This window comes from Apium graveolens, chromosome 11 (assembly GCF_009905375.1).
Source record: "Apium graveolens cultivar Ventura chromosome 11, ASM990537v1, whole genome shotgun sequence".
NCBI lineage: Eukaryota > Viridiplantae > Streptophyta > Magnoliopsida > Apiales > Apiaceae > Apium > Apium graveolens.
This window is the reverse complement of record NC_133657.1, coordinates 140,608,318-140,630,579: the sequence shown is the minus strand read 5'-3', so window position 1 is coordinate 140,630,579 and position 22,262 is coordinate 140,608,318. Positions and strand designations below refer to the sequence as shown.

General features: G+C 37.7%; 1 protein-coding gene across 1 annotated transcript; it reads right to left on the bottom strand.

Annotated features, from left to right (window-relative positions):
* Nucleotides 1-273: 273 nt before the first annotated feature.
* Nucleotides 274-21,741, bottom strand: LOC141695956 (uncharacterized). The gene is made up of 5 exons (XM_074500156.1): nucleotides 21,646-21,741; nucleotides 20,715-20,779; nucleotides 17,602-19,549; nucleotides 850-1,328; nucleotides 274-756 (listed from the first exon to the last, which is right to left on the bottom strand). Exons 3-5 carry the CDS (start codon nucleotides 19,547-19,549, stop codon nucleotides 274-276), a joined length of 2,910 nt encoding a protein of 969 aa, XP_074356257.1. The 5' UTR covers nucleotides 20,715-20,779; nucleotides 21,646-21,741.
* Between the last annotated feature and the right edge of the window lie 521 nt (nucleotides 21,742-22,262).

Below are 22,262 nucleotides of genomic sequence, written 5' to 3'. Positions count from 1 at the left end.
TAAAGCAAAGAAGTAAACATCAACCCGGACACGGTTCCATACCCGGACCAACCCTGATATGAACCCAATCCGGATTAAGGGCCATAACCAGGATCCGGATTGCTCAAAAAAAAAACAAATCGAAGAAAAGCAAATATTTTCTACAACGGAAGAAAAGTTTAAAGCACAATCCAAATATTACATATAGTTCAAATCAAAGTACGATAAAGGGAAATCCTAGAAAATGAAATTACATGGGCTGGGCCCGAGAAGCTTAGCAAAGCTGGTCCGGATCTAGAGGAAGCTGAGGCTCGGACCATCATAGGGTTCCGGTTCCCCTTGACCCTGCTCAATTACAGCCTTTGCAGCAAGGAACTCCTGGATGAAGCTCTCCCAGGAAGCCAAGGGGTCAGTCTTGATGTGGCGCTCAGCAACGACCCAGGACCTGCGCACTTCGGGAACCCCGGCCTGAGCGACCTCGAAGTCATAAACATCGCTAGCCTTGAACTCAGCAATGATAGCCTCCTTGTTCAGATTTTCTTTAGCAGCAAGCTCGACCTTGAGCCTCTCCACTTCCTTGGCCAGCCCCTCAGCCCGGGTCTCAGAATCCTTCAGCTTCTCATTCAACCCGGCCTCCACCACACGGAACCCCTCCCGGGCCTCCTCCAGCTCTCCCCTCAGGGAATCAGAAAGCATCTTCTCGACTTTAGTCCAGTTGTTGGCCTCCTTGAGCTCAGTGAAAGCAACATCGGAGCAAATGGATATTGCACTCCCAAGCTGAGAAACAAAAAAAAACATACTTATGAGCAAAGCACAAAATGAATTAGGGGGCATAACTCGAAACTAAGAGCATAAAAATTCAGAAATCACCTGCCCCCATTGACCTGTGACCCTCTTCAAGGCAACAGCCATGTTGTAGCCCTCAACCTCCTCCCAATCTTCTTCGGAAGGGATACTTGACATGAACCCGGCCAGGTCAATAAGGCTCTTTGTCCCTATCCGGATAGGAGCCCCATCCGGTCCCTTCCCTTCCGAATCACATATGACCCGGTCAGCAACAACAGCTTTTTCGCGGGGAGGCTTTCCCGGGGCGAACTTCCTCTTCTTCGAAGGAGGTTCCTTATCAGAGATTTCCTGGACGTCCGGTTCCTTGGCCAAGGGCGCATTGGCTGGATCAGCCACATTCCGGGGGGCAGAAGATTCGGCACCGCCCTCTGCATCCGCAGATCCGGATCCGGTACCAGGGGCCCCTTTGGTTATCTTGTATGCCAATCCCAGGGAGTTAAAAGCTGCTGCATAAGCTGAAGAAGACATTATGGCCCGGGATGCAGGGTTGTAATGCGGCAAACCTGAAAAATAGAAAAGGGAAAACTGTCAGCACAGGATTGATACAAATGCAAAGACTACCAAATCCGGAAATAAAATACTGCAGTAAGCCCGGACCATGGCAAGACATTTTATGCAAATTAGCTACAAGTAAAAAACCAAATTATACGTTGATCCGGATCAAAGACCAAAATAGGCGTTGATCCGGATCAAAAATTACAAGTTACAAGCAAAAGGAGGGTAATCCGGACCTCCAAGCTGGGATGGGGACCCGGATCAAACAAAAAAAAACAAGAACTTACAACCAAGTTGGAACAGGAGTTTATGGTTCATAAACGTATCCCGGGTTGGCTGGAACCCGAGACTACCATAAAATTTTCTAATTTGATCTACAACCTCCCCCTCTAAGATCTATGGGTTGAACTTTGTCTTAACTTCCCCAGCTGTGAAATAAGGAAGATACTCCAAATCGTACCCCTTCAACATCAATATCTCCCCATTCCAATATTTCAAAGAAGTCTGGTGCATAACCGGTTTGGACCTACCCGGACCAAATCCGCACTCTGCTGCCCGGAATCTCAGCTCGTAAAAAGGTTTCTGGCTTGACCTAGAAAGATAAAATATCTGGTGAAACAACTTGAACGTAGACATGAGCCCGGCCTTGTTGCAGCAAGCTATGAACCAGGTCTTAGACTTGATTCCATTCGGGGTTATCTGCATAGGGGATATCCTATAGACGTACTTGCACAGGTTCTTAAGAAAAATATGGCAGCGGGGGCTCCACCCGGACCTTAAATGCTCCAACCAGACAGGAACAAAACCATCCGCAGGACGATGGAAAATCCTCTCATGCGGCTCGGGCCACCTGTAACACCCCCAGATCCGGGGTCGGGGATCCGGGTTGTCACGGTCTTTCTTTCCACAATATCACTTCACTTAATTAATAATAAATAACCTCATGCTGTGACCCCATACTAACACACAACACAACCCGTTATAGTCTCAGAGATGAAATTGAAATAAGTACAAGTCTTTGAATCCACCATTTAAAAGTTATTACAACCCAAAATGATTACTTGATAAATTTACAGTTAATTGCCATTATCTGCCACAAATTATAATTATACATAATTGATTCTCAAAAGTAGATGGTCTGATCTACAATAGGTCTACCTCTGCAGCTATAGCAGCTACAACATCAACGGGAAGACGCGGAACGCTTTCCACGCGCTTGCGCTGGGTCTGCTGGAGTCTGGCCATCTTTCCTAACTGTTGTTGTGTGATGAAAGAAGAAAGCAAGGGTGAGCAGCAAGCCCACCAAAATAATATGTATAAAGATTAACAATATATGAGCCTTCTCATAGTACTCATGAAAGTCTTGGTCAAAAGAAATGAACCAAGTTGATATCTTAATGCGATGAAGTCGCAAAATATTCAGTATATATATATACATATATACTTTTCAAAATATTGGAAGTCCTCTTCCATGCATAATATACACAAAGTCCCAGTGTATAACTGTATATAAAAAAATATCGTTGCAAGGTGATCTCATATATCTAACCTTGTCTCAACGTTTTTCTGAAAATCTTTGTCATTCATAAGACAATTATTAATTAGATATAAGTTTAAAAGATGAGGTTACCAAATACCCCAATATACTTATATCTTTCCCAATACTACTTGAACTACCACCGTTCAAGTTATAACCAGTTTCAAAAGTTCATCACATAGATGAGACTACAAGACAAGATTTGAATAGATTCAATCTTTGAAATATTATTGAATGAAATAAAGTTACGAGATACTTTATTTAGTCCCGATATGTATATATCCACATATATATATCTCTTAAACATTTCCTGGAACCTCTGTTATGTAAAGTATGAACAGAGTTTGAAACATCCAATGAATTTTGGAAAGGAAAAGAATTTTGGCATAAACCAGATATCTTGCTGATCAGGCAAAGATACCAATAAGTAACCTTTTCTACTGTAGATGGATGAATTCCTCACCGGTCATCACCCTGGCCGCATTAGGACCTCGCGCTAGACCGTTACCCGGCCCCTCACGCGTTGATGGACTGCCACCCAGCCACTTACACTTTCATAGACCGTACCCCGGCCTGTCGCTTATGCCGACTCAATTAGATGGGCTTACTTCCCGAACGTTGGGCAAGTAATCAATTCATTTACCAAAACTGCAACCTCGTTGCGAATATAAAATACACCACAGAGCCGGATTCCCCAGGTTTTGAGCGAGTATTTAAATCCCCTTAAAAAGGAAGATCTTAAATATAAAAATGAGTTTTGGGATCCGCTCTGACTTTAAAAATCATTTTGAAGACTCGAAAATACTTTAAAGAGTGTTTGGAGTAAAGCTGATTTAATGAAGTAAATCAGTCCCCAGAATATTTAGAAAATGACTGAATATTATTATTTAAATAATATTCCCATAAAGAATAATCTTTATAAAAATAATTGAAGTAGAAGTATTAAAACTTATACTTGAAACGAGTATTAAATAAACAAAGATATACTTATATGAAAGTATTATCTTTATTTGAATAATCGAAAATAAGTTTGATTATTGACACCTTATTCTTTAATAAAATAAAGAATATACCTCAGCAAATAATCGGAGTCATAGATCCTCAAATGAATATTCAAATAATATTCATTAAATAATATAAACTGAGTCATAAGCCCTCGAATGAATATTCAAATAATATTCAATAAATAATATAAAAGAGTCATAAGCCCTCGAATGAATATTCAAATAATATTCAGATAAATAAATAAAAGGAGTCATAAGCCCTCGAATGAATATTCAAATAATATTCAGATAAATAAATAAAAGGAGTCATAAGCCCTCGAATGAATATTCAAATAATATTCAGATAAATAAATAAAAGGAGTCATAAGCCCTCGAATGAATATTCAAAATAATATTCATTTAATATAAAGGAGTCATACGCCTTCGAATAATATTCAAAATAATATTCAATAATAAAATAAAGTTAAAGTTATCGAATAAACCTTATTCGATTAATAGTTTTAAAAACTATATCCATATATATATATATAAATAAATATATATATATATATATAATATACTCGGGAACATCGACTCCCGGTTTTAGAAATATGCTCACCTTTTATCCCCTATACTAAGGGTATACGCAACTACTTGCTTATTTCTAGCATAGGTATTATGCAACTATAAGCATTGAAATCAACAGATAGATAACCAGATTACGAAACAGACATGCATATATACCATATTAGCATGCTCCAATATATCGCAAAATTTGCTAATAACAATCATGCAATATCACAAGATAATGCATATACATATATTTACATCACAACAACAGTATAACGGGTAGAAAACTTGCCTGAGCGACTGGGGGTTACGAATGGCTCGGGACGAGTCTGGTAACCTATAAACAACAAGTAAGTTGGAATTAAACCAAAGTCACTTGTAAATCTATACTTTAACTAACTTAGACTCTAACGCTTATTTTGCGTTTACTGATTCTCTTAAGTCACTCGAGTACCCTCGGCTCCACCATTTTTAATAATTTAACCTTTACGAGTTTTAAGGCGATTCCTTCGCGAGTGTCTTACCAACTGCCTAACACACTTACCATAAATGTTTCATACATTAATTAACCCTTTTTGGTCTTTAACCTATGTTTCAAAGTAAGGCGAGGGGAAAAGTTTCGTTCGCGAAACGCCGTTACTTGAAACGGTCGTTTCTCCTAAACCGTGCATCGGAATCGAACGAACTACATATCAAAACGAAGCTCATAACATGAGCTATCTAAACATGGCAGTGGTCATAATCTAGCAGGGGGTTCTCGGGTCCTAATGCTATGCACAAAAACAGTCCAAAGAAAATCGGACGTTACGACGGCTATGTTTACGCGATTACCCAATTTTAAACAACTCCAAATCATCTCACAATCAACCCACAATCACAACCCGATTCAACCTCAAATCCAACATACAACCAACATCCATCCTTATCACATCATAAAAATCCCAACCAATTCAATTTAATCATTCATACTTATGCCTAAACTTAACTTTAACCATACTTAAGTTCTTTTAATCAAAACAACAACATTTACCAATCCAACAACATCCTAAAACTCACTAATCTCTACATACACAACCATAAAGCCTCTCATGAACTAAAATACTCATATTATGCTCTTAACATTCAATAACAAAGCTTGGTTAAGAGATTATACCTTCCTTGAAGCTTTTTAACACAACACAAGAGCTTTGAATGCCTAAAGAACCTTGATCCTTGCTTGTATAACCTTAATCTTTCATAAAAATTCAAGAAAACTAAAGTTATTTCTTGAAGGTTACTATTCACCATCTTCTTCCTTGATTTATAGAAAAAGATTGGCTTGGAATTAGAAGCTTAAACTTATAGGAAGTATGTAACTATCCATGGGGAAGCTTAGATAATTACCTTGCTAAATAGTAAGTGGTGGAGCTTGGATCTTCAAATTTTAAGAAATGCACCCGAGAGCTTGAAGAAGAAGAAGAGAGATTTTTGTGTTTTGGCTTGATTTGCTTTTGGTTGGTTGATTTTTGTTGTTTGCTTTAGTGAATTACCTAGTTGCCCTTGGTTTTGTGTGGTTACAAAGCCACCACACCTCCTTCCTTTTTTGTCATGCCTATGTCACCTTTCACATGTCATAATGCTCCCACTTGTCCACACCTTGTGGTTTGATGATGTCACAGTCCCTGGCTTCTTGTACAAGCTTGTCTCTTGGTCACTTATTTGTTTTACGGTTCGCTTAACTTTCGTTCTCGTTTATCGTTTGAGGGATCATACCCGGGATCTTATTACTTAGGTTCCCTTAACCTTTCTCAATACATTATATTCCTTTTTATGATCCTCTCTTATAATCCTTTAATTTAAATCCTTTTTATTCTGTTACCTTTTTCTCAATTCTTTCCGTATCTTGTGGATTTCTGGGAAAAATCAAAGTGTTCGGAATTGGATTCTGACGATCTTTACATACACTTATATACCACATAGAGTACTAATAATATCCCATAAGATCAATAACAGAACCCCTACATAGCGTGGCATGAAAATTTTTCTCGTTCAGCAAAAACACTATTCATAAGGGTTTCAAAATTTCTCAAAAATTGGGGTTATTACACCACCTCCAAGCGATATCAGGAGTCAATTGAAAAGCAGCCCGGATTGCCTTGTCCATATCACCCGGGTCAGCTTCAGCATAAAAATCCTTCAGCTGGTAATGATCCCGGCTGATCCCAAACGAAGCAAAAGCTGCCTCCAGGGCGCCCTGATCATAAACGCCCGGGTGGCCATCCTCATACCTCTCATATCTGACCCGGGTATAGTAAATGTTATCTTCAAACCCGGGTGGCTTCCTAACAAAATGATATTTAATATCGGACCAACGGCCATCCGGAGTGAAAATAACAGAGTTCTCTGGAAGCCTCTTGAACCGGAAGCTCGTAATCGTCCCCACAGACCCGGACCCCTTTCTAACCATCTCGCCCCAGATCTGTTCTCTATCAGACGAATCCGGATCACTCTCCTCGTCAGAAAAGTTGGGATAGCAATTATAGACTTTCCTAGCTCGCTCCTTGATCCGGACCATATACCTATTAAAATGAAGGTCAGTTAGCCTGGGCCCTACAGATTTTATTTGTCTTACTAAGTGGTCCGGATCAGGTACGTTATGTTAGTTTTACCATAACCTAATGATCCGGACTACCAATGCAAGTCCAACCCGGAAAAACATTAACGATCCGGATCATGTTAACTACAATCCATAAAAGCAAACCACCATGGACCCGGATCTTGATGGCAAAAACCCAGATCTGGATCCATAGCAATAAAAAACTTAAAACAAAACCCATATACCCGGATCCCAACGGCAAACACCCATGCCCGGATCAAAAGCAACCAAAAACAGATAAAACATAAGTTATACAATCCTACAATAAACCTCCCCCAAATCCGGATCCTACACCCCAACCCGGATCAAAATCAAAACCTTAACCCACAAACAGTTAACCCAAGAATCAGAAAGCAAAATCGCCCCTTTTTACACATATATACATCTATTCAACCGAAGAACATTAAGAACATGTAGTGCAAAACCCAGAAAAATCCAAACAAAAGTAACCAAAATCAAACCAAAAACGCCCAAAAACCCTCAGATCTAAACATGCATAGTGAAAAAAAAGTCATATCAAAAACAAAAAACAACAAAAACACTTATCCACGAAGAAGAATACAAATCGAGGCACTTAGAATTTGGTGAAAACCGAAACAACTCTAAGAGAAATACGGTAAATATAAAGACGAAAGGAGAGAGGCTTACTATTTGACTAGAAGCGAGAGCAAGAAACGGCGGAACGGCGGTGAAAAACTGAGCAGCGAAAACCCAAAAGCTCCAAAGCAATCCAAGAAAATTTAGAGAGAGAAAAGAAGGAAGAGGTGACTTTTCATTTTTGGAGTTGAATTAAAAAGAAAAGAAGAAGAGAAGGGGGGTCGGCCTTTTATAGGCATAAATGAGGACAACTACCCCTGCCACGTGGCAGGATCCTACTGGTCCCAGCAGCAGTTACAAAAAAAAATACATATATATGTGTAATTACACACATATAAATGCAAATTAAACCCATAATGATTATGGGCCGAGTTTTTAGGAAATAACTGCCCAAAAATTCAAATTCGTGGGAGGGAATAAACTGAAAGATGTTACAACTCCTCGACTTTTCAAATTCCACGGCTCCTTACCCGGATCAAGAGCCCTAATCCGGCTCATTGTCAACCAGATACAGATTTGGAAGAGAAAATTACCCAAGGTTAATCCGGATTGGCATTTACTACACCAAATCCGGATTGGAGGGCAACCAGGAGCGGAAATTTTTCTAAGGCATCAACCATTCTACCTTAATCCGGATTGGCATCTACTATACCAGATCCGGATTGGGGGGCAACCAGGAGCGGAAATTTTTCTAAAGCAGCAACTATTCTACCTTAATCCGGGTTGTTATCCATTACACCAGATCCGGATTGGGGGGCAACCAGGAGCAGAAATTTTTCTCCGAGGCAACTACGTAATTCTAATCTACTCCCTCATCCAGAAAATCTGCATAAGGTAGTGGGGGGCAAATAATAGGGTATAAGAGACCCGGCTAGGATTCAACTTGGATCTAAAGGATACCAGGCTCGATCGATGGACCGAGACCCCCCTCTCCCAGAACAATCAAATGGAGAGACTAGGCCCGGGCCCATACCATGACCCGGGTCCGGATCCAACAGGGAGCCCGGACCTAATGCCTACCCGGACCCGGATCTGGGCTCAGACTGCCATGAGCGGGGTCCCAGCAAACACATGCACATCCTACAACCCGCCAAGGAGGGGTACGTGGGCACGTGACTATGACAGCTATCAACAACCAACACTCCAGACAAGCACGGCGCGTGTCAGAGGTCGTTAGGACACTCTGGAGGTGGTCCTCCCCTGGACACGTGTAAGCAATCCGCCCAAGCCAGGCGTCCTCCGCTCCCAAGATCCAACGGCCCGGATTTAGAGGTAACTACCCCTAAACCCTACCTTGGGACTATAAATACCCCCAAGACTGAAGGGTTTAGGGGTTGGAAAATATTCACTCTTGCACACTCACACACTCTCATACACCCAAAAACACACAGCAGCCATCACATACACACATCCAAACACAAACACACAGCAGCCTCTAAATTACATAAATATATATATATACCTTCATCTTCTCCGAAGCCTGTTCTTATTCTCACACCGGAGGCGCCGTGGGAGCCAAACCCCCCTTCCGGTGTTGTTTTGCAGCGCCCAACCAGCAACTACACCTCACCCCCGCACAGAAGGTCCAGGAACGCCGTCGGACGGAGCCGCCCGCTCACCGGAGTTATCATATAGACTATAGGATTATACATGTATTTTAGAGATCAAATCATTTTTAAGATTACACTAAAGTTGTTAGTAGCCCCGTCATATTGCAAGTTTTATATGTAATGAGTTCAAATTAATCGAAACACAGAGAAGATTACAGAAGGAAAATTTTGAGAAATTTAGGGGGTTGTATTTATTTCAGATTTTAAAGAATTGTTAATAATCTACGGATTTTAAAAGATTTTCGTTGATTTCAATTCTTCGTGGATTTTGATGGAGTTGATCCAAAATCTTGTAGAGTCTTGCAGATTTTGTGGAGTTTTTTAGAAATCTATCAAAATCTCATGTATTTTGAAGAGATTTCGAGATATTAAAAATGTACTAGTAAATCCATCAAAATTCACAACTTTTTTAAATAATAGATTATCCATGGAATTTTGAATACCATCAGATTTTGATGGATTTTTTAAAATCCAAATTGAATATCACCAAATTTTGATTGATTTTTTAAAATCTAAATTGAATACACTCAGATTTTAAAAGATTTTTTACAATCCTTGTTGAATACCTTCAGATTTTAAAGGATTATTTAAAATCCAAATTGAATACCCCATGATTTCTAAAATCCATAAAAATCTTTTAAAATCCCAACTGAATACACCCCTTTAGTGTTTTACTGCTGGATAGTGCAAGACTTTGTAGCAATTTGAGCAGCTAAAAAAACCTCGATAAAAATAAGCAGAAGCATCATTAGTCTTTAGCTATTTGAAATCACCTCATACCATGCACTTATGCTGTCTTTCCTAGTGAACTGGTTGCTAAACATATTGTTTTGCATCTTACTATTCTTTTTACCAGTTTAGTGCAAGTGCAGTTCACTAGCTATTCAAACTCCTTTAAACTAGCTATTCGATTTTGACTAATTTCAATTTTTGACTTTAACAAAATGATCAAATTAAGTTAATTGATGATCGCTTAAGTCAATTTTACGGTGAGTGACCTACTTGAACTTTTTTGGCGCAATTAGTCACCTAATTGATATTTAACGCCTTGATTAATTATGTCAATAACAATTTTCTGACATCAGGCTGTTTTTTTCTTAATGAATCAGTTTGTTTTAATAAGAAAAGATAATATTCTAAAAGGAATGTTAGGTCACACACACTGTAGAAGGGATTTGAATACAGTGTTTAGTACAATCAAATCGAATATAAGAAGTCAAGTAACAGAAAACAGATTTTATTCAACACAATAAACTCTGTTACAATATGGAACTGTCATCTCTCAATGATGAACAAATTATTACGAGAGCTGCTAGAGTTACAAAGAATAATAACTTCGATAATCGTAACACTTGTAGTGTAAACTCTATGTCTGTGTTTATATACTACACAGTTATAAGATAATCTTCTAATTGATATGGAATATAATTCTGCTTCCTAAGATATATCAACTAGTTATCTTTTCTTCTAAGTATTCTATTTTTCATAGAATTCCTTCTTCATGCACAATTATTTCTGTCTTAGTCTCGATCTTCTTTCATTTCAATCAGCCGCATGTCTTATCTGAAAGTCATCTTAAGTCCTGATATTATCTTCTGATAAATATCTTCTGAACCTTAAATTCTGATAACTTAAGTTCTGATATCTTAAGTTTTGTCTTCAGTATAAGTGCTGATTTCCAGTTAAGTATTGATCTGTCCTGTTATGTAAGATCTGAAAACTAAACACAAATCATATAACACATGACATTATCAAATATATATAATAAGGAAAATGCTAGAGACCCCAAATTTTTACACTAAAAAATTTCACAAATCTGATGTGTCATATGAATATTTGGTAACCTTCCTAATAATAATATGAGACCCCGCTTGCATTTATATGCGAACATGAATTAAAATCAGTCATGTGTCAGCCACAACCACGTAATTTACTAATTTTTTTGGGAAGATATTTGGGGTATATAACCCTACTCATTCTAAAAATAGCACTGTCCTGATTATCTGGACCTTATATAGATGTAGAAATATAAACCTCGTAAAAAAACATTACTTGGGAGATGTCCAGTCCCAAACATTCCCTTAATTCCCTTGACATAAGCTAATATTTCATTTCATTTGTGTTATCCTTGGTTCTTTATTTAGGTTTTAAATTCTCTCTCTCTTTATATTTGCAGAAACACCTCCAGTAACATAGATCACATAGTGTCTTGGGCTGACATACCTGCTGATGTTCTGTTCATCATCTTTGGACTACTTGGCGATACAACAACCATCACCTTCTTGATCTTTATCAATGTCTTGCTGTTTGTCGTTCATGGCGATTTGTTGCTAAACAAATATGGCAAAACCACATTGTGCTGACAAGACCATAATATACTTTTCAATACTAATTCATTCAAGTGGCATAACTATCTCCGTCTTTGGTCAAATGCAAATGAGTCTAGCTTTTCTCTGGACTTCAATTCTTACGAGATGAAAATTTATGCTTCATGGGAGTACACCTACAGATCCCAACTGCGTTATTTGTGTCAAGTTTGGTCTGAAACGAGATTTTCTTGGTAATAGACTTGCCTTTTGTAGGCCAGCCTCGTCATCATCATGGCTCATATTGGATGAACGTGTTGAAGATATTGTGTTCTGTACTGGATAGTTTTACGCCATTGCTACTAGTGGAGAACTCTTTGTTTACAATGAAGACATCATTAATGGCAAAACAATCCCCTACACGAGCTGGACATGGACGAAGATAAATATAGGATCTGAATTATGTGGTATAAATTCACGTTCACAGCTCGATGCTCACCATTTTTTCTTTTATCTGGTGGAACCAAATACCGGAGATTTACTGTTAATCAAGAGGATCTTGGAACGAATCAAGGCATTATCAACTGTACCAAATCTTTTTGTATTTTCAAGTTAAAATATTGGATTGATACTACTTATGGCAGTTATGACTGCTATTGGAATGAGATAAGCAGCCTCCCTGAAAAAGAAGCCCTGTATTGGGATGGAATGACTGTATCTTGATATCAATGGATGAGCACAACACTTACAAGTCTGACTGCATATATTTCGTAAGCTCAGGATTTATGGGATGTATGATTTGAGAATGCATTCAATCTTTAAGAAATCTCAACGGTCAGGTTTCTTTTATTGTAGCTTTTTTAATCCAATTAAACTCTCAAATGTTGGATTGTGATTTTATTTAAGATTTCTATAGCACGCAGATAGTTCTGGCATAGACTCTGTTTATTTGGTTTTTATTGGAACTGAGAATTGTTTTTCTCGCAATTTCTTTTCATATGATTGATACTTGTTATTGAGAAGTAGATATTTTTTGTAACACCCCCTTCTTAAAATAGAAGGGAAATATTACTTAAAATCCATAAACCTGCAAACAGAGCACTAATATATTTCTAACAATAATTAAACAGTCTAAATCTCCAAAATAATATTAAATCTCCAAAATGTCTAAACCAAATATATAAATGCTGAAATCTCTAATAAGTTATTATGTCTGAATAATGATAGGAGTCTGAAATCCTAAGAACGAAATAAAGGGAGCTCTCCATCACACAGTCCCAGATCCCCCTAAGCACCTGCCAGAAAAAGAATACGGCATGAGCCAAACGCCCAGTACGGATTTGGAATACAATTATAAAACAAAAGATCAGAAATAAATAATCAGCAATTTTCAAATAAACAACAATTTTAAAAATAAGTAAGGCTGAAACAACAAGGGGTTAGGATATTTCATACCGAGATCAGAACAGATACAAATACACACATCATAGGGTACCTAATACGTGCAACATAATGGATAACATGTACGGCATATACAACGTCACCATAAATCAAATCACAAATCAAACTCTGGGTGCACCCACGTATCCTGAACAAATATCAAATGCGCAAAAGCTCCTCCCAAGAGCTAACAGAAGGATACGCCGTGACCAATCACACTGTCACGGAAGTGTCATGTCACTGGTGCCGCAATGACATGGCTGTAGTACCCCTACAGCTGGTTAACTCGGTATACCCTAAATAACACTAAGGGTTCAAAATAAATATTCTCGCAAAATTTAAAACTCACCTGAGACAAATGATACAAATTTCCAAAACAGGTGGGTGTCATAAATAATTTTTGAAAACCGCGTAAACAGATATCTAAATTTTCAAAATCAAATTTTAAAATAATTTTCGGAAGTTAAAACGGTCCAAGCAAATATTAACGGAATGAACAGAAAGTAGAACGGAATGAATCAAATATATATAATGGACAAGAGGAGTAGCGCTGAATAAAAGGGGACAGAATCCGTACCTTAAAATCGTAGCTAAAATATTAATGAAATCCGCACACTGTCCTCAAAATTCCCGGGCCCCGATCTAAGTTGCAAGATTATAATTTACAGTTAATATTTTTTTTTTTTTTTTCAAATTAATAAGCAATTACGAAAATAAAATAAAATTTATATATGCAATTTAACGGCTCCTAATCATATACTATACAATCGAATTTGACACAGACCCGAAACCATCCCATTATTATATTTATAAGTATAAACCTAGTAAAAGCCAACAATTATGTAAGTAGGACTACACATTGCTAGCTAACAAAATTTTATAGAATAGTATGGCATAGTCAAATAAGTTAATCAACTAAATATGGCTAACAATCCTAAAAAACAACATTATATATATTTAAATATTAACATTAAAACTATTACAATTGAACAAGTACAAGACACCGAATAAAGAATTTTTTTTTTTTTGTAATTGATATAGATATATATATATATAATAAAGTATGAAATTAGTGAAAATGTATCCCATAATTTCTAATAATGTGCAAGTAATTTAACTAACATGAATATTAGGAACCTATATAAATATACTTGAATTATTTTAATTGCAACGTAGGAATAACCACATATGCATAAAATAACATAATAATTTAATTATTAACTAATATTATAGCATCAGATTAAACATATGCATAAACAGATACTAGTACAAAGCCAATTTACGGTATCATAATATAATAATTAAATAACATCAACATGTGTATCAGACTTATTGCTAACAATTTACAATGAGTTACATGACCGAAAAAAAGAGTGATGTTTGTTGACACCAATGCCTTAATTACATAACAAAGTGACAGGTGTGTTCAAACTTAACAACTACAAAAATAATTCTATAATAAGTCTTTAAAAGTATAGATTCAAAAAGATATTTGGAGTACCTTGTTTGCCTATCACTTGCAGCACCAAACCTAAAAGCTAAAATAACTTCGCACTCTATCGTCTATCGCCTCTACTCCCCTGCTGCTACAGCTCTCACTATATTTTTTTTTTTAGGGTTATCTTACCAAGGAGAGGTATGTATATATACACGGAATTAATTACCGATTGCTGCTAGAGTTTGTTATACACTAACCTTTTTATATAAAAAAAAATCTTTTATAATTTTTATTTTAACTAAATTCCAATTCTTCACTAGTTATTATTATTATTATTATTATTATTATTATTATTATTATTATTATTATTATTATTATTATTATTATTATTATTTAAGTTCACGTATATTACATATATACCCCCTTAAAAAGGATTCCGTCCCCGGAATCAACGAAACTAAATAGTCGTACCTGGATCAAATAAATGCGGATATTTTTCACGAATAGATTCTTCTAATTCCCAAGTAGCCTCTCTCTCCGAATGATTTTTCCACAAAACCTTCACAAATGGAATGGTATTCTTCCTCAAAACTCGCTCCTCTCGAGCTAAGATAACCTCAGCTTCTTCCTCACAAGAAAGATCTTCTCTAATCTTATGCAATGGATACTGAACTACGTGCAATGGATGATATTTGTAGCCCCTCAAAACCGACACATGAAACACGTTATGCACATGAGATAGTTGTGGTGGCAACGCAACTCTATAAGATACTTCCCCTACTTTCTCCATAACGTCAAAAGGGCCAACATATCTCGGACTAAGCTTTTCCTTCATACCAAAACGCTTCACACCCTTACAAGGCGACACCTTTAAGAACACATGATCACCTGGCTCAAATCCCCCAAACTTCCTATGTTGGTCCGCGTAACTCTTTTGACGAGATCGTGCTTCCTTCAAACTTTCTTTAACTTTCTCTACCTTCTCATTAGTAATTCTAACTAACTCTGGCCCTTCAATAACTCTCTCACCAACTTCATCCCAACAAGATGGTGCCCTACACCTCCTACCATACAAAGCTTCAAATGGTGGCATACCAATACTCGCGTGCCAACTATTATTGTACGCAAACTCAACCAGATACAGGTACTTGTCCCAATCACCTGTCCACTCTAACGCGCAAGCCCTCAACATATCTTCCAATGTCTGAATCGTCCTCTCTGACTGTCCATCGGTCTGCGGATGATAAGCTGTACTAAAATTAAGCCTCGTACCCCAAGCTTGCTGGAACCCCTTCCAAAAACGCGATGTAAATCTCGTATCCCTGTCAGAAACTATCGACACAGGTACACCATGAAGTCTAACAATATCTCGCTGAAAAATCTCTGCCAACTCATGAACAGGAGTAGTTTCTTTAATAGGCAAGAAGTGAGCGGACTTAGTAAGTCTATCAACCACCACCCATATGACATCATTCTTCTTGAAAGTCCTCGGCAAATGAGTTACAAAATCCATAGTAATTCTAACCCACTTCCAAACTGGAATATCTAACTGCTGCAACAGTCCACTAGGCCTCTGATGATCTATCTTCACTTGTTGACATGTAAGACATTTTCCCACAAATTCTGCTATATCTCCCTTCATTCCACTCCACCAGAAATGCTTCTTTAAATCTCCATACATCTTGGTGGAACCTGGATGAATAGAAAATGAAGAACTATGAGCTTCCTTCAAAATTTCCTCACGAATCGTCGGGTCTGCGGGCACGCACAATTTACTACCCAACCACATCACACCCTCATCATCGACATGATATTGTGTTTGCTTTCCACCTGCCACCTCAGATCTAATAGCTTCCAAACCTGTATCACTCTTCTGAGCTTCCTTAACCCTTGAAACAAGATTCGGTTCCACTTTCAAATTTGCAATGCTACCACTTGATCCTCTAACATACAACTCAACACCCAAGCGCTCCACATCTGAAATAAGGTGCGGCTGAGTAATGAGAGATGCAACACTCCCCAAGTTCTTCCTACTAAGAGCGTCTGCCACTACATTCGCCTTCCCTGGATGGTACTGAATATTTGCATCATAATCCTTAAGAAGTTCAAGCCACCTCCGCTGCCTCATATTAAGCTCTTTCTGAGTAAAGATGTATTTTAGACTCTTGTGATCAGTAAAGATATCACAAGTCTCTCCATAAAGATAATGTCTCCAAATCTTCAAAGCAAATACGACAGCCGCTAACTCCAAGTCATGGGTAGGATAGTTCACCTCATAAGGTTTAAGTTGCCTAGAGGCGTAAGAAATCACTTTCCCATGCTGCATAAGAACACACCCCAATCCTCTCTTAGAAGCATCACTATACACCTGAAAACCTCCACTCCCTGATGGCAACACAAGTATTGGAGCTGACACCAACCTCTTCTTTAACTCTTGAAAGCTCTTCTCACGATCATCATTCCACTCGAACTTAATTCCCTTCCTCATTAGCTGAGTCAATGGTAAAGCTATGGAAGAGAAACCTTCCACAAAACGCCTATAGTAGCCTGCCAAACCCAAGAAACTCCTTACCTCTGTCACATTGCTAGGTCTGGGCCAATTAGTAATAGCCTCGACTTTCGCAGGATCCAACTCAATGCCCCTACCAGATACAACATGCCCCAAGAATGCCACTTCCTCCAACCAGAATTCACACTTGGAAAATTTCGCAAACAACTTCTTCTCCCTCAAAATTTCAAGTACAGTACGTAAATGCTCCTCATGCTCCTCTCTGCTCCTAGAGTATATCAAGATATCATCGATGAAGACCACCACGAATTTATCCAGATAATCATGAAAGACCCGATTCATCAAATCCATAAATACTGCGGGTGCATTCGTCAACCCAAAGGACATCACGAGAAACTCATAATGACCATAACGAGTGCGAAATGCAGTCTTCGGAATGTCTTCCTCCCTAACTCGTAACTGATGGTAACCAGATCTCAAATCTATCTTCGAAAAGTACTTCGCCCCTTGTAACTGATCAAACAAGTCATCAATGCGTGGCAAAGGATACCTGTTTCTGACAGTCACCTTATTCAACTCCCTGTAGTCAATGCACAACCTCATGGAACCATCCTTCTTCTTCACAAATAACACAGGAGCGCCCCAAGGAGACACACTTGGCCTAATAAATCCCCTATCCAACAACTCTTGCAACTGCTCCTTCAATTCTTGCAACTCAAGTGGTGCCATACGGTAAGGCGCCTTGGAAATAGGCTCGGCACCTGGAACAAGTTCAATAGTAAACTCCACCTCTCTATGTGGTGGCAAACCTGGTAGCTCATCGGGGAACACATCTTCATACTCCCTCACAACTGGATAATCCTCGATGCGAGGTTCATCCTTCGATGTATCCTTCACGAAAGCAAGGTAGCCATCACAGCCCTTAGACAACAATTTACTTGCCTTTAGAGCAGAAATTAACTTAACATCCCCCTTCGGTTGAGACCCTTGGTATACAAATTCTGGTTTATCTGCATCCCCAAAGATCACCCTTTTTCCTTGACAATCAATTGTGGCACGATGTTCACTCAACCAATCCATGCCCAAAATAATGTCAAAGTCATGCATCTCCATTGGAAGCAAGTTAACCTTACAACTTCTATCTACAACAGCTATCGGACACTCTCGATACACATCAGAAATAATAACAGAATTCCCCATCGGGGTAGAAATAGACATATGAGGATATAATAATGAAGGTGCAACGCCTAGATGACGAACAAACGATAAAGACACAACAGAATGGGTTGAACCAGTATCAAATAACACATAAGCATCACGTCTACCAACAAGAAGTGTTCCTGAAACGGTACCTGAATTAGCTGCTGCTTGATTTGCAGTCAATGCAAACACTCTGGTTGTAGGATTCTGCTGACTTCCACTACCACTACCACCGCCAGCTCCTCCTCCACCAGGGTTGCGTGACACTGTGCAATCCCTTGCCTTATGGGACATGCTACCACACAAGAAACAAGCCCCAGTCTGTCTGTAACAAGCTCTACCTGGATGATGTCCACCACATGTAGCACAAGGAGCCACTGGAATCATATTGGGGTTTCCCCCATACACTGAGTAACGGCTCTGTCCCTGCTGACGATTCTGCCACTGTCTAGGCTGCTTCTGTCGCTGAAACTGCCGATTCTGATGCTGACCAACATACTGATTCCGGCCGTGGAATGACTGACCACCCCTATTCTGATTATGTCCGCGCCACTGTCCTTGCTGACCATTCTGACCTCCATACCACTGTCTACCCTGTGCAAAACCCTGATCATCCCTAGTCCTCTTATTACCACTGTTAGACCTGGAAGTCCTGAAATCTATGCGCTCCTTCTCAACATCCTTTGCTGCATCAGCCGCCTCTGCCACATTATCAAATTTAAAAGAAATTATGGAACCCCTCAGATGAGACTTCAACCCCCATTTAAATTTATCAGCCTGCTGCGCAGCAGTCCCTGCAACTGTCCCATCAAATCCAGCCAACCTTATAAACCTCGCCATATAATCAGTAATGCTCTCATCCTGGTGCTGCATAATAGAATGAAACTCCCTCAAATAAGCCTCCCTATCAGCATTAGAAAAGTACTGCTCATAGAACACCTCCTTGAATCCCTGCCATTCCAAAGCCTCTGCATACTGCTCCCCTCTAGTAGCTTTCACTCCTCTCCACCATCTTTGAGCATCACCCTCCAACTTATACACAGCTAACCTGACCTTCTGAATCTCATCACAACCTAGTGCATCAAAAATCTTTTCGAGATGAACAATCCAATTTTCAGCATCAATAGGAGTCGGTGCTGCACTAAAAGAGTCTGGTTTCTGCTTCACAAACCTCTCCAACCATACAAACGGCTCTAGCTGATGGCCCTGACCATTCTGATTCTGATTTCCATTGCCATTCTGATTTCCGTGTCCATTTTGATTTCCCTCTCCATTATGATTTCCTTCTCCATTCTGATTTCCTTGGTTTACCAAGGCCTGCTGTACAGCCTGAGCCACTGCTTGCCCTATCATCTCAGTAAGCTGAACGGGGTCAATATGAAAAGGATCACGTCTAGGAGGCATCTACAACATAAGATAGTGAACGTATGAAGATTACGAGAATAAATATGATGAAACAAAATGAAACGATAAAGAGCATAATGAAACGAAATTAAATGGAACACCCATCCTATCGTCTACCCAATCTCACAGGTCAACCTAAGTAGGCTTTCTACAAGAAAGAACCTAAGCTCTGATACCATCTCTGTAACACCCCCTTCTTAAAATAGAAGGGAAATATTACTTAAAATCCATAAACCTGCAAACAGAACACTAATATATTTCTAACAATAATTAAACAGTCTAAATCTCCAAAATAATATTAAATCTCCAAAATGTCTAAACCAAATATATAAATGCTGAAATCTCTAATAAGTTATTATGTCTGAATAATGATAGGAGTCTGAAATCCTAAGAACGAAATAAAGGGAGCTCTCCATCACACAGTCCCAGATCCCCCTAAGCACCTGCCAGAAAAAGAATACGGCATGAGCCAAACGCCCAGTACGGATTTGGAATACAATTATAAAACAAAAGATCAGAAATAAATAATCAGCAATTTTCAAATAAACAACAATTTTAAAAATAAGTAAGGCTGAAACAACAAGGGGTTAGGATATTTCATACCGAGATCAGAACAGATACAAATACACACATCATAGGGTACCTAATGCGTGCAACATAATGGATAACATGTACGGCATATACAACGTCACCATAAATCAAATCACAAATCAAACTCTGGGTGCACCCACGTATCCTGAACAAATATCAAATGCGCAAAAGCTCCTCCCAAGAGCTAACAGAAGGATACGCCGTGACCAATCACACTGTCACGGAAGTGTCATGTCACTGGTGCCGCAATGACATGGCTGTAGTACCCCTACAGCTGGTTAACTCGGTATACCCTAAATAACACTAAGGGTTCAAAATAAATATTCTCGCAAAATTTAAAACTCACCTGAGACAAATGATACAAATTTCCAAAACAGGTGGGTGTCATAAATAATTTTTGAAAACCGCGTAAACAGATATCTAAATTTTCAAAATCAAATTTTAAAATAATTTTCGGAAGTTAAAACGGTCCAAGCAAATATTAACGGAATGAACAGAAAGTAGAACGGAATGAATCAAATATATATAATGGACAAGAGGAGTAGCGCTGAATAAAAGGGGACAGAATCCGTACCTTAAAATCGTAGCTAAAATATTAATGAAATCCGCACACTGTCCTCAAAATTCCCGGGCCCCGATCTAAGTTGCAAGATTATAATTTACAGTTAATATTTTTTTTTTTTTTTTTTTTTCAAATTAATAAGCAATTACGAAAATAAAATAAAATTTATATATGCAATTTAACGGCTCCTAATCATATACTATACAATCGAATTTGACACAGACCCGAAACCATCCCATTATTATATTTATAAGTATAAACCTAGTAAAAGCCAACAATTATGTAAGTAGTACTACACATTGCTAGCTAACAAAATTTTATAGAATAGTATGGCATAGTCAAATAAGTTAATCAACTAAACATGGCTAACAATCCTAAAAAACAACATTATATATATTTAAATATTAACATTAAAACTATTACAATTGAACAAGTACAAGACACCGAATAAAGAATTTTTTTTTTTTTGTAATTGATATAGATATATATATATATATAATAAAGTATGAAATTAGTGAAAATGTATCCCATAATTTCTAATAATGTGCAAGTAATTTAACTAACATGAATATTAGGAACCTATATAAATATACTTGAATTATTTTAATTGCAACGTAGGAATAACCACATATGCATAAAATAACATAATAATTTAATTATTAACTAATATTATAGCATCAGATTAAACATATGCATAAACAGATACTAGTACAAAGCCAATTTACGGTATCATAATATAATAATTAAATAACATCAACATGTGTATCAGACTTATTGCTAACAATTTACAATGAGTTACATGACCGAAAAAAAGAGTGATGCTTGTTGACACCAATGCCTTAATTACATAACAAAGTGACAGGTGTGTTCAAACTTAACAACTACAAAAATAATTCTATAATAAGTCTTTAAAAGTATAGATTCAAAAAGATATTTGGAGTACCTTGTTTGCCTATCACTTGCAGCACCAAACCTAAAAGCTAAAATAACTTCGCACTCTATCGTCTATCGCCTCTACTCCCCTGCTGCTACAGCTCTCACTATATTTTTTTTTTAGGGTTATCTTACCAAGGAGAGGTATGTATATATACACGGAATTAATTACCGATTGCTGCTAGAGTTTGTTATACACTAACCTTTTTATAAAAAAAAAAATCTTTTATAATTTTTATTTTAACTAAATTCCAATTCTTCACTAGTTATTATTATTATTATTATTATTATTATTATTATTATTATTATTATTATTATTATTATTATTATTATTATTATTATTATTATTATTATTATTATTATTTAAGTTCACGTATATTACATTTTGATTAAATATTTTTGGTGTTTGCTGACCATCATAGAAGCGAAATAAAGGACAGGAAATTTGATGAATTTAATAATCTATCTATTGAATACCAGAAGGTATCTAGAATTTTTTCCATCTCTCTCTCCTTTTGTATTCAGTTCAACTTAAATTAGCTGACACTCTAAATTTTGAAGCCATCCTACATGTGTAGTAATACCAATGACAAGGATCTAGTTTTAAGTGCTTGAGACAAGGATCTC